The sequence below is a fragment of the Chiroxiphia lanceolata genome, chromosome 5 (assembly GCF_009829145.1).
Source record: "Chiroxiphia lanceolata isolate bChiLan1 chromosome 5, bChiLan1.pri, whole genome shotgun sequence".
Lineage (NCBI taxonomy): Eukaryota > Metazoa > Chordata > Aves > Passeriformes > Pipridae > Chiroxiphia > Chiroxiphia lanceolata.
In genome coordinates this window covers 12,332,142-12,346,235 of record NC_045641.1, presented here as the reverse complement: position 1 = coordinate 12,346,235, position 14,094 = coordinate 12,332,142, and the positions used below count along the sequence as shown (strand labels likewise).

General features: G+C 40.4%; 1 protein-coding gene across 1 annotated transcript in view; it reads left to right on the top strand.

Moving 5' to 3' along the window:
- Positions 1 to 14,094, top strand: part of RSBN1L (round spermatid basic protein 1 like) — a 58,253-nt gene that overhangs the window by 33,927 nt on the left and 10,232 nt on the right. Inside the window, 4 exon segments of the mRNA XM_032687775.1 lie at positions 5,335 to 5,413; positions 5,416 to 5,471; positions 5,667 to 5,809; positions 8,966 to 9,133. Coding sequence (XP_032543666.1) covers positions 5,335 to 5,413; positions 5,416 to 5,471; positions 5,667 to 5,809; positions 8,966 to 9,133 — 446 coding nt within the window.

The following is a 14,094-nucleotide window of genomic DNA, read 5'->3' as shown; positions in this document are numbered from 1 at the left end:
ATAATGATCTACAGTGGTAAAAGTGACAATGACAATGGATCACCTTTGAGCAATGCCAGGATCTGTCAAGGCACCCATCCTGAGTAGCAAAACCCTGTACCTAAAAAAAGAAAGAAAGGCAAAGGAGTAGCATGATGTACATGTAGTTTAGTAGTAAAAGCAGCTAAAGTATTTGCAAATATTTTTAAAATCAGAGCAATTTTGATGAACCATTTGTTCAGTATTGGTTTCCATTTGGAATTAAAAATATATCTTATCAATTAAGGATTTGAAAAGAGTTGGCAAGGAACAGGAAGCCTTTCGGGCACTGATCAAAATGTATCAAATAAGCAAGAATGCCTACATGGCCACAGCGTTGGAGATTATGCTGAATGTGAAATTGGATATTTTCCACTCTGAGATACAAATGTGCATTGTGTAAGTGCATTGCTTGTGCCACTTGGGTAGTGAAATGGAAGCCCTCTATTCCTTCAATGCCCTTGCATATTGTCATGGTGATTTAATGGGTTTGGGGTTTTTGTTGGTCTTTGGTGGAACTTTCTTGTGGGTTTCTCTGCATTCAGTTGGGAGTTTTGTTTTTTTGTTGTGTTGTTTTGTTTGTTTGGTTTGTTTACTCTGAGGACAGTTTTGCCAGACCTTCCTGGTTTTAAAGGTGAAAAATTGAAATAAATTAAACCTTTTAAAATTCTAGCAGGAAAATTATAAAATTTCAACAGAAAAAAAATCAAATAAAAACCAAACCAGAACACCCCCAAACCCTACTATATTAAAAATAGGAATTCAGTTGTGACTTGCCCCAGTTTGTTTTTTTAAATTCATCTCTTGAGATGCTTGTTTTCTCTGGATTGTTCCTTCCACTTTGTGACTTCTTCAAACAGAAAATGGAACATCTTTAACATATAATGTCTAAAATGTTCTTATTTGTAGGATGATAATGCCCAATATCTTGTTTTCAGTATTATGTATCTGTAGATTCACATTTAGTCTTCAGATTCTTGTTAGACATCAAGACATTTCTGTCAGAATATTTGCTATTACATTAGAAAATCAGTTGAGGCATACTAGTCCATTACTGTGATGCAAAAGAGTGACACGATCTCCTTTTTTTTAGGTGACATACCTCAAATTTAAGCTGTATGAGAAGAAAGAAGTTAGAATGTCATGTTCATTATTTGATATATTTCTATCTCTTTTACCTGTCCATGGTATATACTTGGGGATTACTTGGGGATTTTTGTGTGTATTCATTCATGACCACATGCTAGAAGAGCAGCATGTCCTGGATTCCTTCTTTTATTCTGGATTTAGATTGTTTCAGCTATTTATTGAGCAAATTTGTAACATTGTAACCATAGTCACACTGTAACCTGTGAGATTACATCCAGGAAGTTTACCTTATAAAAAGTGTATAATACTTCTCTTGTGGTCAGTGCATAATTTAATGTGTAGAATTCAATAAGTACGTACTAGTTTAGTACATCAGTATTGTTTTTGTGAGTTTAGAAATGTGTACAGGAATCTGTTTCTGTTCCTGTGAACAAATCAACCAAAGGACACTCGCAGTAAAAGAAAACATTGCCGTTATCTAATATGCCATAGATTATATTTATTTAGTGGTGTCTTTATAGGGATTAATTTTACATTTGTCGTTGGTCAATATCAGTGGGAGGTTTTTGGTGTTTTCACACTATTATTTAGAAGCAGCTAATTTGGGAGTGAGTGAAAATTAGCTAGTTCTCCTGTCTAAGAATGACCTCACCTTTTTATATATGTTTATCTAATTCTTTAACCTAATCTAAAGTAGTCTGGCCTGAGACTAGAGTTTAGCATGCTTCACCCAGTCCATGCAAGAGATGAGATGGGAGTTGCTTTTCACTGCCTGCAGCTGCCTCCTCTTTCAGATTCCCTCTTGTTCTTCTGGCCAGCATTAGTATTTATGGCCTATGTCTTTATTTAATTTTTATAATTTCTAAAGTAAATAAATTCTTTGGGTAATTCCTGGATTAAATTCAGATCAATTCCCTAAGTTTGCTCCCTGTCTGTCTTCAGAAGACCTAATGCTAGCAGGAAAGAAGAGAAAAGAGAGCAAATCTCCTCCTTTGATCACCAGCATGGATTTATCTCCTGTTCATACTGGGGTCTGGGTGGGTCAGAGTTTGTAGCAGCCTATCATGGGGCTGTTTTGGGTTTGTGACTAAAACTATTGATAACACGTTGGTGTTTTGGCTGTTGCTGAGCATCATTTGCACAGTGTTAAGGCTTTCAGGACCCCCTAGCTGTAGGCTTGGGTGGGCAAGAAGCTGGGAGGGGGCATGGCTGGGACAACTGGTCCAGATTGACTGCAGGGATATTCCGTGCAATATAACACCATGCTCAGCAATACAAAACTGAGGGGGCTGAGTATTGGCTGGAAGGTACCTATTGCCCAGGGACTGCTGGGCATCAGTCTGCTTGTGAGAGTTAGAGAGTGGTGAAAACACACTGGGTGTTTTTTTCCTCTTTACTTTCCTCTTTTCTTCTCTTTATGAACTGTCTTTATCTGGACCCCTGCAGTTTCCTTGCTCTTCCTGCTCTCTCCCATGTCTCACCATTGCAGGCAGTGGTTGAGCAGGGGGCTGTAAGATCAGTATGCACTGCCTGGGGTTAAGCAACACAGAGTTCTTGAGCACTCGGACATTTCAGTCTGTATTTGTAATGATACAACTCTGAACATGGTCCCAGAAGAAACTACTCATCGTTTGTAACTTTGACATTATCTTAGCATTAATTTTGGTATTTCACCTCTCCTAAGATAGATCTTGAAAAGCAATCTGTGGTGCCTGGGGAATGAGGGAAGCATAGTTGACAGGGAGAGCTAGGAGTGAAAGGGGATGGACAAATAATGCTTAAAAAAGTTGAGTTGATCTTTCAGTTCTGACTTCAGTGGCATGGTCTTTTTTGGGGCATAGGTAAGAAAGTTCTTATTTGGTCCACCTTAAGCAAGCGTTATGCTGGGTTTAAATACTTGACTTTATGCTTTCATTGCCAACATCTAGTGGTACATAAGCCAGATTGGTGAGTTGATAGCTGGAAGCTTCACAGTTTTTCCAAATTTCACTTAAGTTAGTATTTTTAGGAGAATTTTTAAAATTTTCACTTGGAGTAGTTTCCCAACTAGTTTATCATATGCTACATGAATCATACAATTATTTAGGTTGGAAAGACCTTTAGGACCTTTCTAAGAGTCCAACTGTTAACCCAGCACTGCCAAATCTACCACTAAACCATGTACTTAAATGCCACATCTTTTTATGGCCACTCTTCGCGACGAAGATTTGGGAAAGGTCTTTACCCTTCGAGCCTGCGCAGTGGGTTTTTTAGGTGAGACACAGTGTGAGCTGAGCTGAGCCCACCTTTAATCCTAGGTTCATCTGCTGGGGCCGAGCAAGCTTAATGCCACATCTACGCATCTTTTAAATATCTAGGGATGGTGACTCAACTATTTCCCTGGGCAGCCTGTTCCAGTGCTTGAGAGCCCTTTTGGTGAAGAGATTTTTCCTAATATCCAATCTAACCACCCCCCCCCGGCACAACTTAGAAACCATTTCCTCTCATCTGATCACTTGTTACTTGGGAGAATGGTAGTGGTAGCAGAAGGAAGCATGGAAAAAAGCAGAAAAATGCTTCTCGTTAATCAAGGATGTAGATGAAAACAGCAGCTTAATATCCTGGCCTGGAATGGTGGAATACTAAGCTACTTATGCCAGTGGAAGAAATGTCCTTTTGCATTTAAGTTTTTTTAATAAAATGTCATAAATCTGTGACTGACTGTAGCTTCAGAAAATGGGTTTAGGGTTCTTTGGAACTGGTCTCTCCTGTAAGCCAGTAATGACACATGAGTGTCCCTTCCTTGCCCAGTGCTTTGAGTTGTGTGAGCTTCTGGTGCTTTGTAACAGTGCGGATGTAGCTGAGGACTGAACTGATGCAGATTCGGCAGAAATGAATGTTTTCTGATGCTTTATCACAAAATCACCAGCTGTCTGTGCAAAAAAAGCTGCAGGAATGTATGACTAAGGATTTGGGGAATACAGGAATACTGATGTCTAGCAGGACTGCTTTTTTCCATGTGTCTGTGATGGCTTGTGATGTCTGTGGTGAGCATTAGCTCAGACATTTTGTAAAATCCTACTTTTAGTACTCCTCCATTTCCTGGGTGTGTGACATGACTGAGATGATCTGAAAAGTATTTGGTTCTGCATTTCTGGGATGCATCTGCTTACATCAGCTGAGCTTCTCAGGAGAGCACAGTGTTGTTCCAGGTTCCATGATTTAGTCTTATTTTCAGGAACTGCTGCTGATTCTCCTTTGCACTGCTGTAACTACTAGGAATTTTAATGGTCTGTCTGGGTGAGGACCATAGCTAAACAGTATTTCATTAGCTATTTTCTTTACACTTCTTTTCTTTTCTTGCTTTGGATGCACAATGTCTAGAGGTGCAGTACAGGAGCCTTACTTGGTGTGTGCAGTAATCCCATCCGCTCTTCCCTCTGTTTTGATCTCATCATACTTCACCTCATTACACCACTATGTCTTTCAGCCTGTTAAACAGGAGATAAGAAGCTTAGGGGGACATAATTCTCATCAATCTCATGCCTAAGTATTTTGGTGATCTAACACAACAGATCAGATTGTTGAAAAGAACTTCACAATAATATGTGTTTCTGTTCCAATTCACAGTAGAAGATTTCTCATGAGAGGTGAAATGTTACAGCCCTTAAAGTCTGAAGGGAGCACAAGATGTGTTAGCACAGCAAAAATGAGGAAATGACCATCATTGTCTCTCTTCCCATATGAACTCTTTATGAGCCTTGTCTTTACTGTGATAATGAGCTCCAGTTAATGTGCTCACACAGAGGCCATACTGGAGAGCATGATTAGCAGAGGAAATATTTAGAGTTAAATTAGTTGTAACTCAGAGTTCTACCTGTTACAGCAAAAAGGTAAAAATTCAGCTAGACTTGAGTAATCCAGGTAAGAATCCTTATGTATTAGTTACTGAGCAGAACATACATTGATAGCTTTTCACAGTTACTGTTTTGGAGTGTTATTTTCTTGAGAGACAATAAATAGTTACTCTGGTTTATCTTCAGGTTTTAAAATAAAATACAAGATGTCATAGATGTTTAAGGAGAATTTCTGTCTTTGAGTTCATAGTAATTGACTTCATAATAATCTTAAGTATACTGAAGACTGATGTCAGTAGAAAACAAACATAAGCATAGAGATTGAAGGTGTTTATTGAATGTAGATTTGCACAGTAGTGGTATAACTTCTGTTGTCATATTCTACTTGTAGGTAAAAAGAACATACTCTCATGGTACGTATAGAGCTGGCCCAATGAGACAGATCAGCCTGGTTGGAGCAGTTGATGAGGAAGTGGGGATTACTTCCCTGAATTCCTTGATATGTTGGAAGAATCACCCTTCTTAAAAGTAAGGACAGAAGGGAATGGGTTGGGAGAAGGGGAACAATATGCTGTCTAGTGCTGTTATAAAAGTGAGACTATGTGATACTTGCTTAGATAACTGAGTGTTCTCATAAATGTTTTCATCGTGACAGATAAAGGCTGCTTTTAAAAAGTTTTTAAAGTAACTCACTTCAAAATTGTGGCTTGTATTTCCCATTAGTGTACACTGCCATGGGGAACACTTTCTAGTTTAAAATTAGAGAGTCGTAAAGACAGTGATGATGGTCCCATTATGTGGGTACGTCCAGGAGAACAGATGATCCCTGTGGCTGACATGCCAAAGTCACCTTTCAAAAGGAAGAGGTAAGTTGAATTATCTTACTTGATAAATATATGGTTAGTATTCTTTCTCTACAAATTCATTTTATCCCAAACCTTTAACTGGTTGATACTGAATCTTAATATAAATCTCTGTAAATCTTCATCTCCAAATATACTTTTAAATTGTTTGGTTATGTAAGGATCTGGATTATTAATTTTTACTGTCTGGCCAAGTAAGGTTCTGGTCCTTTTTGGAGCTTTAGTAGAATTTTAAGCTGAAAACTTCAGGGAAATGTGAACAACCATACAATTACTGATGTATGCCTTGAGACTAGAATTGATATCCCTGTTGTTAAGCATGAGTGGATGATTTATGACCTCAAGGGTCAAGGGCTTCTCTCTCACCTAAAAGGTAGTAACTCCAACGTTAAGTGGCATCTTTAAGCTTTACTGTGGTATCAAGTACCACCTGAAGAGTAGGGACACCTCTGCAGAACTTGAATATTTTTGTGTCATGAGGAATTGTCATGGGAGTTCTCCTGTTTGAAATTCAAACACAATAAGAGAGCTGCAAGAAGTGGAAGCAGGATCGGGTGCCTCAGGTGTATAGAAACACTGTCCAGCCATGAAGGGGGTGCAGTTAAAGCCAAAGACCATCTGGAGCTGAATTTGACAAGGGATATGAAGAGCAGAAAGGACTTGTACAGGCATATGGACAGTAGAATAAAGACTAGGAAAATGTGAGGTGTTTGCTGAACAGGGTAAAGGGCCTGGAGACAAAGGACACAGAAGAGGCCAAGATACTCAAGGCTTTCTTTGCCTTTTTCTTTCCTGGGGAGATTTACTTTCAGGAATGCCAGGTCCTAGGAGACAGTAGTAATGTCTAGAGCAAGGACTACTTGCCTTCGGTGTAGGAAAATAAGGTTAAGGAACATGTTAGACATGGAGATTAGACAGACACAAGTCCATGGGACCTGCTGGGATGTACCCACAAGTGCTGTGGGAGCTGGCCAGTGTCATTGCAAGGCCACACTGTCTTTGAAAGGTCATAGCAATTGGCAAAGGTTCCTGAGGACTGGAGGAAAGCAAATGTCGCTCCAGTCATTCAGAAAGATAAGAAGCAGAACTTGAGGAACTGCAGACCAGTCAGTCTCACCTTCGTCCTGGGAAAGATGCCATTTCAAGCATGAGGTACAAGATGATAGTTGGGAATAGTTAGTATTGATTAACAAAGGGGAAATGATGCCTTATCCACCTGATCTACAGCAAAATGATTGGCTCACAGGGTGAGTGCCAGGAGTGTTGTTTGTCTCAAATTTATCAAGGCTTTCCACAGCAGACACCTGACTCCCATAATGTCCTAATAGGTTAACAAAGGACAAACTAGACTGGTAGGTAAGTGAAGTGGGCCAAGAACTGGCTTCACTGCTGTGCTGAAAGGGTTGTGAGCAGCAGCACAAAGTCCAACTGAAAAGCAGTTGCTACTGGAGTAACTCAAGCCTTGATACCTTGTGCCAGTATTGTTCAGCATCTTCAATAATGGCATTGTGAGACGGAGCACACCCTCAGCAGTTGCAGGTGATACAAAACTGGAAGGAGGAGTTGATGTGCTGGGGACCTTGAGAGGGTGTAGAAATGAGCCAACTCCAGGGGACTCAGGAAGTTAAAAGGGATGGGCAAAGTCCTGCACCTGAGAGGAATAATCCCATGATCCAGAGCAGGGGACAGAGCAGGACTTATGGGGCTAGTGTGGGACAGATTGACCGTAAGCCATCAGTGTGCTTTTGTAACAAAGCCAAGCAGCAGCCTCCTTGACAGGATTAGGAAAAGCACTACCAGCAGGTTGAGGGAGAGGGTTCTGCCCCTCTCTTCATCACTGGTGAGACATGTTTGGAGTATTGTGCCCAGTCCTGAGCTCACCAGGCCTAGACAGATATGGCCATACTGGAGCATATATGGTGACCTTGGGGAACTGGGATTTACTCTTGAGAAAAGAATGCTCAGTGGGGTCATATCAATGTGTATAAACATTTCATAGGAGGTTGTAAGAAAGACATGATCCAGTAGTTCCCAGGACAGGACCAGAGATAGTGGATACAAACTGAATTACAAGAAAATCCATTTAAAATAAGAAAAAAAAAATGTACTGTATGGATAGTTGAGCACTAGGGCAGGTTGCCTAGAAAGCTTGTGGAATCATGGTCTTGCTCAAAACTTGACTGGACAGGGCCAAGAAATTGCTCAGTTTGAGTGGAGGAATTTGGACTAGAGAATCTCCAACCTTTGCTATGTTACCATTATAAACAGCTCTTGGAAAAAATGTCACACAGTGTTGGCTCCAGGTGGCCAGGGAGATGGTCTTGTGTCTCTGTTCTCACTCTGCAGTGTTTCCTTCACTTCTGTTAAACTCTGAAGAAATAATCCTTTGCTGTTTCTCATACCAAGTTCTTCGACATGGAACTAAATACACATTTTCCAGCAGTTTGATAGAAACATGAATGGTTAAGAAAGACTTCAGAGACAATTGAAATCTCTAACTAATAGTCAGGCTGGCAGTTTCCTGACCATGGCCTCACAGTGCCTGAGGAAAGCAGGTAGGGCAGACATGTGGTTTGGGGATGAGATTCAACCCAGACCCCAGTGTCAGGCAAGTGTGTGGTGATGGGGCGGGTCTGAGATCAAGCCAGGAAGTCAGTCTACCAGGGAGGATCAGGTCCAGAGATTGCCACGTAGGTGCATGATGACAAAGCTGTCCTGAGGACAAGCTGAGAAGCAAGTCTGCGGCCCAGCACACCTCTGGCTGAGATGGACCAGTGCTCCTGCAGCATGGCACAGACCAGGACTGAGGGTCCAAGTCTGAGCTTATATAGAGCTCTGGGGCTCTCTGTGTTTGTGTATGGGGACTGTGAGTGAGGCTGCTCAGTCATTAAGGCTTTTTAGTCCACTTTGGGACATGACATTTTGTTATTGTTAGTGTTGGTTGGGTTTTTTGTCCTTATTTTTATTTTTTTAATTGAAACAGGTGTTCTGATTCTTTGCATAGCTCATTACATTTTTAATTTGTCTTAACAGTTACTGTTTTTCTCATTTAACTCCTATGTTCTCACTGAAGGGAGAAAACCAATCCTATTGGCTATGGTGGAAATAAGATGATTCAGAGAAATTTCTGTATCACTGTTACTGTTTTTTCTTACACAGAACTACCAATGAAATAAAAAACTTGCAGTACCTACCTCGAACCAGTGAACCCCGTGAAATGCTATTTGAAGACCGGACACGAGCCCATGCGGATCACATAGGACAAGGCTTTGAACGACAGACTACAGCTGCTGTGGGAGTGTTGAAGGCTGTGCACTGTGGGGAGTGGTAGGTGCTGATTGGCTTCCCCTAGATGTTTGAAAAATGTTTGTTTGCCTGAATTTCCATTTATAGTTGGTAGAAGGAGTGCAGGGTGGGTTAATCTAAGATTAGAGGTTTGATGAAGACTTGGTAGATACTGGTTGGGCACTAGATGTGTTTGTCCTCTGCTAGATTGCATATGACTCGGTGTGGGGTAGAAACTAGAAAGGTACCTTGCAGTGACAGTTGTGATTGAGTTGCTGTAACTGAGTTCGTGTTAGATGATGTAAAAGCACTTCACACTTGGTTTTGCTTTAAATGGTGCACATGGACTGACCTGAGCTGCTGCCTCAGAGGTGCACATGGAGACCTTCTGGCAGTTCTTTGTGTTGTGTGGAGATGAGCAGAATTCTTATGCTTCTGCTTCCAAGTCATGGCTGTTATAACCCTGATTTTTTTTATGGTAGATCACCTAGGAAGAATCCTGTTGGAAGCTGTGCAAAATTCTTTGGTGTCTGTCCTGGGAATTCCCATATAAGATTCAGGAAATGAATGTGTCTCATTTGAAGCTGTTTACATGTTGGCCAAATAAAAAGCCCATAATCATATGGACTTCCTGGCCCAGATCTAAGAAGCATTTTTCATGATCTTCTGATCTTGCTTTGGGAGAACAACCTTAGTTTTGGATCTTACCTTTGCCTACGTAAACGCTATAAATACCTTTTGCTCTTTGTGTGTCTAGAAATTAAAAGGGTAAATTCCCTTTTGGGTGAATTTGTGTTACAGTGCAGGAGTTCACTGATGTAGAAAATAGAATAATTGCCATTGGGGAAGAACTGGATTGTTCAGGTAGTAATGTGTTTGTCTTTTGGGCTCTGAGGTTTTGCAGTTTCCTTCCTCTTCAGATTGGTGATAGTGAGAGCCTTCAACTTCCTGCTTGCCTTGGCTGAGACACTGGAGTGAATTAAGACTAAGCAGTGGTAGCAGGGCAAGAGCTGAGATAACTGTGTAGGTCTGAGTATTTTAAATTACACTTTGCACATATGAGAGAGAGACTTTGGAAGGAAGTAAACAACCAAACAAAGCCCCACTCCGTGAACTTGGATGTCTGTGGAGATTCATCATTGCCATGGCTGGGCTTCGCAAATGAAGATTTGGGAAGGGCTCTATCCCCATTTGTTACAAGCACGCTGGTGGCTAATAAGGCCAATACGAGATAGACTTATCCGATTGCAAAAGGCACAGCGAAAAGACTCCTTAGGTGGTATATTCTGCTAGACTTGATTCTTTCTGCATTGTCTTTTCTCCTCGAGAGTGATCCTGTGTGTGTTCTCAAAGGAAGCAGCAGTGTTATAGATAGTGTGTCTCCAGGCCTCCTGATTTGAGGCCAGAGTAGACCAGTTATGTTGATCAATATGGCCAAGGCTGAGATGTTGTTTCAGGGAGTCCTTGTATCTTTTCTTTGAGGCTCCTCTCTTGCAGCAGCCAGTGGCAAGTTCACCATAAAGCAAGATCTTAGGGAGGCGGTGGTCCTTCATCCTTGAGATGTGTCCTGCTCAGCGCAGCTGTGTTCTCAGCAGCGTGACCTCAATACTTGTGACTGCTGGTTGCTCTAGAACAGATGTATTGGTCACATAATCTGACCAGTGGATGTTTAGGATTGTACGGAGGCAGCGCTGATGGAAGCGTTGTAAGAGACGCAGGTGGTGGCGGTAGATGACCCATGATTCAGAACCGTATAAGAGAGTAGACAACACTATGGCTCTGTAAACACTGATCTTGGTGCTTTTATTCAAGTGGTTATTATGCCAAACTCTTTTATGGAGTTTCCAGAAAGCACTATATGCCTTTGCTAACCTGTTATCTATCTCCTCATCAATCTTACCATCCGAGGAGATGAGGCTACCTAGGTAATTAAACTGCTGGACTGATTTGAGCTCTGATTGGCCAATGGTGATATGGGGATGATGGAAGACTTCCTGAGGTGCAGGTTGATAGAGAACTTCTGTCTTCTTTAAGCTGACTTCCAGCCCAAAGTGCTCAGCGGCGTCTGCAGAGCAGGATGTTAAATGCTGCAGAGCTGCTTCTGTGTGGGCAACAAGGGCGGTGTCATCAGCATAAAGCAGCTCCCAGACAAGATGGTTTAAGGTCTTGGTGTGGGCCTTCAGTCGCCTTAGGTTGAAAAGGCTTCCATCAGTACGGTATCGAGTGTAGATACCGTCCTGATCATCGAGGTCTGCTGTGGCCCTTTGGAGCATCATGCTGAAAAAGATTGTGAATAGGGTTGGAGCGAGTACACAACCTTGTTTCACACCATTGGTTATTAGAAAGGGCTCAGAAAGTGCATTGCCATAACTGACTTGGCCACGCTGATCCTCATGAAGTGAGATGATCATTTTAAGGAACTTGGGGGGACATCCTAAACGTTCCAAAATCTGCCATAGACCTTTTCTGCTCACAGTATCAAAAGCCTTGGTGAGATCAACAAAGGTTACATAGAGACCTTTATTCTGTTCCCTACCCTTCTCTGTGGAGAATCTCTGTGGAGATTAATAAGAATTTAAATTGATAGTAATTCTTTCCATTCTCATCCTATAACTTCATAACATAGTTGAAAGTACTTCAGTTTGGGGAACATAAAAGAAATACCAGCATTTGATTTCAGCATAAGGACTGAAAAGATATCTTTTAATGCAGAATAAAAAATTTGGGACTGATGTCTGGAGAGGAGGAAAATATACAGCACAAGCAACACAATAAAAATTATGTATTTCAAGCTTGATTTGACCTAAATGATAATTTCTCCTTTCCCTTTCCACTTTTCTATAATTTTGAAAAGCCACTTCAGTGTACTTACATGATGAGACCTAATCAGGGCTTATGATAATGAAGCGCCATTGATTAATGTAACACATTAAAATAATTTCAGATATTAGTTTTACCATAATTTGCAATCTGTGAGTAGATTTATTTTAAAGGAAACAACATGCATGGAAGTTTTAAGAAATCTGGCTTGTTTGTTTTTTTGGTTGCTTGCTTTTTTTAAAATCTGTTTGAGTAGTTTACTGAACCTGAAGAGCTGGAGATATTCTGGGGTGATTAAGGCACTATGGCAGTAAAAATGCACATGTTCTAATGATAACGTATCTAAAATTCATGTTTTCTGTGAGGAGAAAATAAAGCATTTCCTGGATTGGCTGAACTGAGTTGATTGTTCGTATTTAGTTAGTATGAAAATGGATTGAGTGTGCCAAAAAAGCTTTATAATCAAGAAGTTGCTGTAGATTTAAAGAAAGTAGAATTTATTTAGTAATTGATAGGCACAAATGTTGGTGTTAGGTGGGATAATTGGTTTGTTCAGAACAGGCAGGAACAGAACTGTTGAAAGGCAAAAAGCAGGTTTTAGGGTTAGAGGACATGACTGGAAATTAAACATAGTATTTTGAATAAGAAAAAAATAATTTTTCTTTTCCCGAATATGACAGGCTCTTGATTTGAGATACTTTGTAAAATTACTGGATTATGATATTTTTTTAACTAATACTCTAATAGGGGCTTAAATGGGTTTTTCTGAAGCCATCTTACAGTTCTGTTTTGATTTAATGCCTTTTTGGATGTTAACTGAAGTACTGTGGTACTGTTTTGCTTGGGGGTACGCTCTAAATTTAAGGTTCTACAAAATATCTCAAAGTTGTACTAACGATAAAATCTACAAATGCAGAATTTAAAATTATCTGACAGTGTTTTTTTCTCAGTTGTTTGCAAAAGAAATGTTGTGCTTTGTGATACAGAATTGCAGCAGTTGGTGATGCATCCTGCTGGAGACATATATAGGGACTGCGAATAGGAATGATAATACATAAACCGGAATGTGCTGGGAAAACACATTGTTTTGGATTTAAGTTCTCTTAGGATGTGAAATATTCTTTCAATCTATTTTAATTCTTAACTTAATTTACAAATAGTGGTAACTTCAAATGCAAATTAATATTTTTTACAAACAAACATATCTACATTATGAAAGGTAGATTAATGTAGCTAATATTTTTAATGCCACTGATTAGAAATGTTTCTGAAGCTTTTTGCTTTCAATGCTTTAATCCTCTCCAGGGGTATATAGATCAAAATATAGAGAACTACTTTAATCTTTGTAAAATTGGAAGTAAAATAATGTGGTCTGAAAAGTCTCCCTAGCATACTCGGGGATTTTTTTTTTCTCCTGAAAATAGCCTCAGACTGGTTATTTTTTGCTTTATTGAGGTCATGACCTAAATAAAATAAACACGTCTCTGAAGTTTAAAAAGCCCAAGTGAACTGTACATCATTGCCTGCTTCCTGGAATGGTAATAACGTGACACATATATTTATATAAAAATAAATTATCATCTTGTTTTTAAAAAAAGTGCATTTGCACATCCATTAAATAGACTCTGAAATGTATCAAACAGTTTTGCTGCATCAGCTCCTCCCCTGGGCCCCTGTAAGTCTGATTTGTGTCCCACGTGTGGAGGGGCAGGAGTGGGGCGAGGGATGTACCCAGGGGTGTCAGGAGCTGTCCTGGCCCCGCAGGTGGGGGAGGCAGGAGGACAGCAGTGGATCATGGTTCCGATCCGTGGTTCTGAGGGGCAGCACCCATATGTGCAGCCTGTGCCAGCTGTGGGCTGAGGTGCTGCACTCCTGTCAGCCCCAGGAGGACTCTGCAGAGGAGGATGGAAGGAAATCATCACCCAGGTTCTTTCTGGCTGAGAAATTGCACTTGCAAAACCACTCCAGAGTGAGCTTTATCCTATATAAATGAAATCTTCCTATCACCACATTTCAAAAAAAAAAAAATTCCTTTTAAAAATCAAACACTCCTTACAAACACACAGAGATTAGTTTTATGTGTTTCCAGAGAGGAACAGAATTTGGCCTTTAGATCAGAAAGGGATAAAGATTGTAGCTGCTTTTGCCTTTTGTTGGCTAATTCTAGAAAGTGTCTCCAGAAG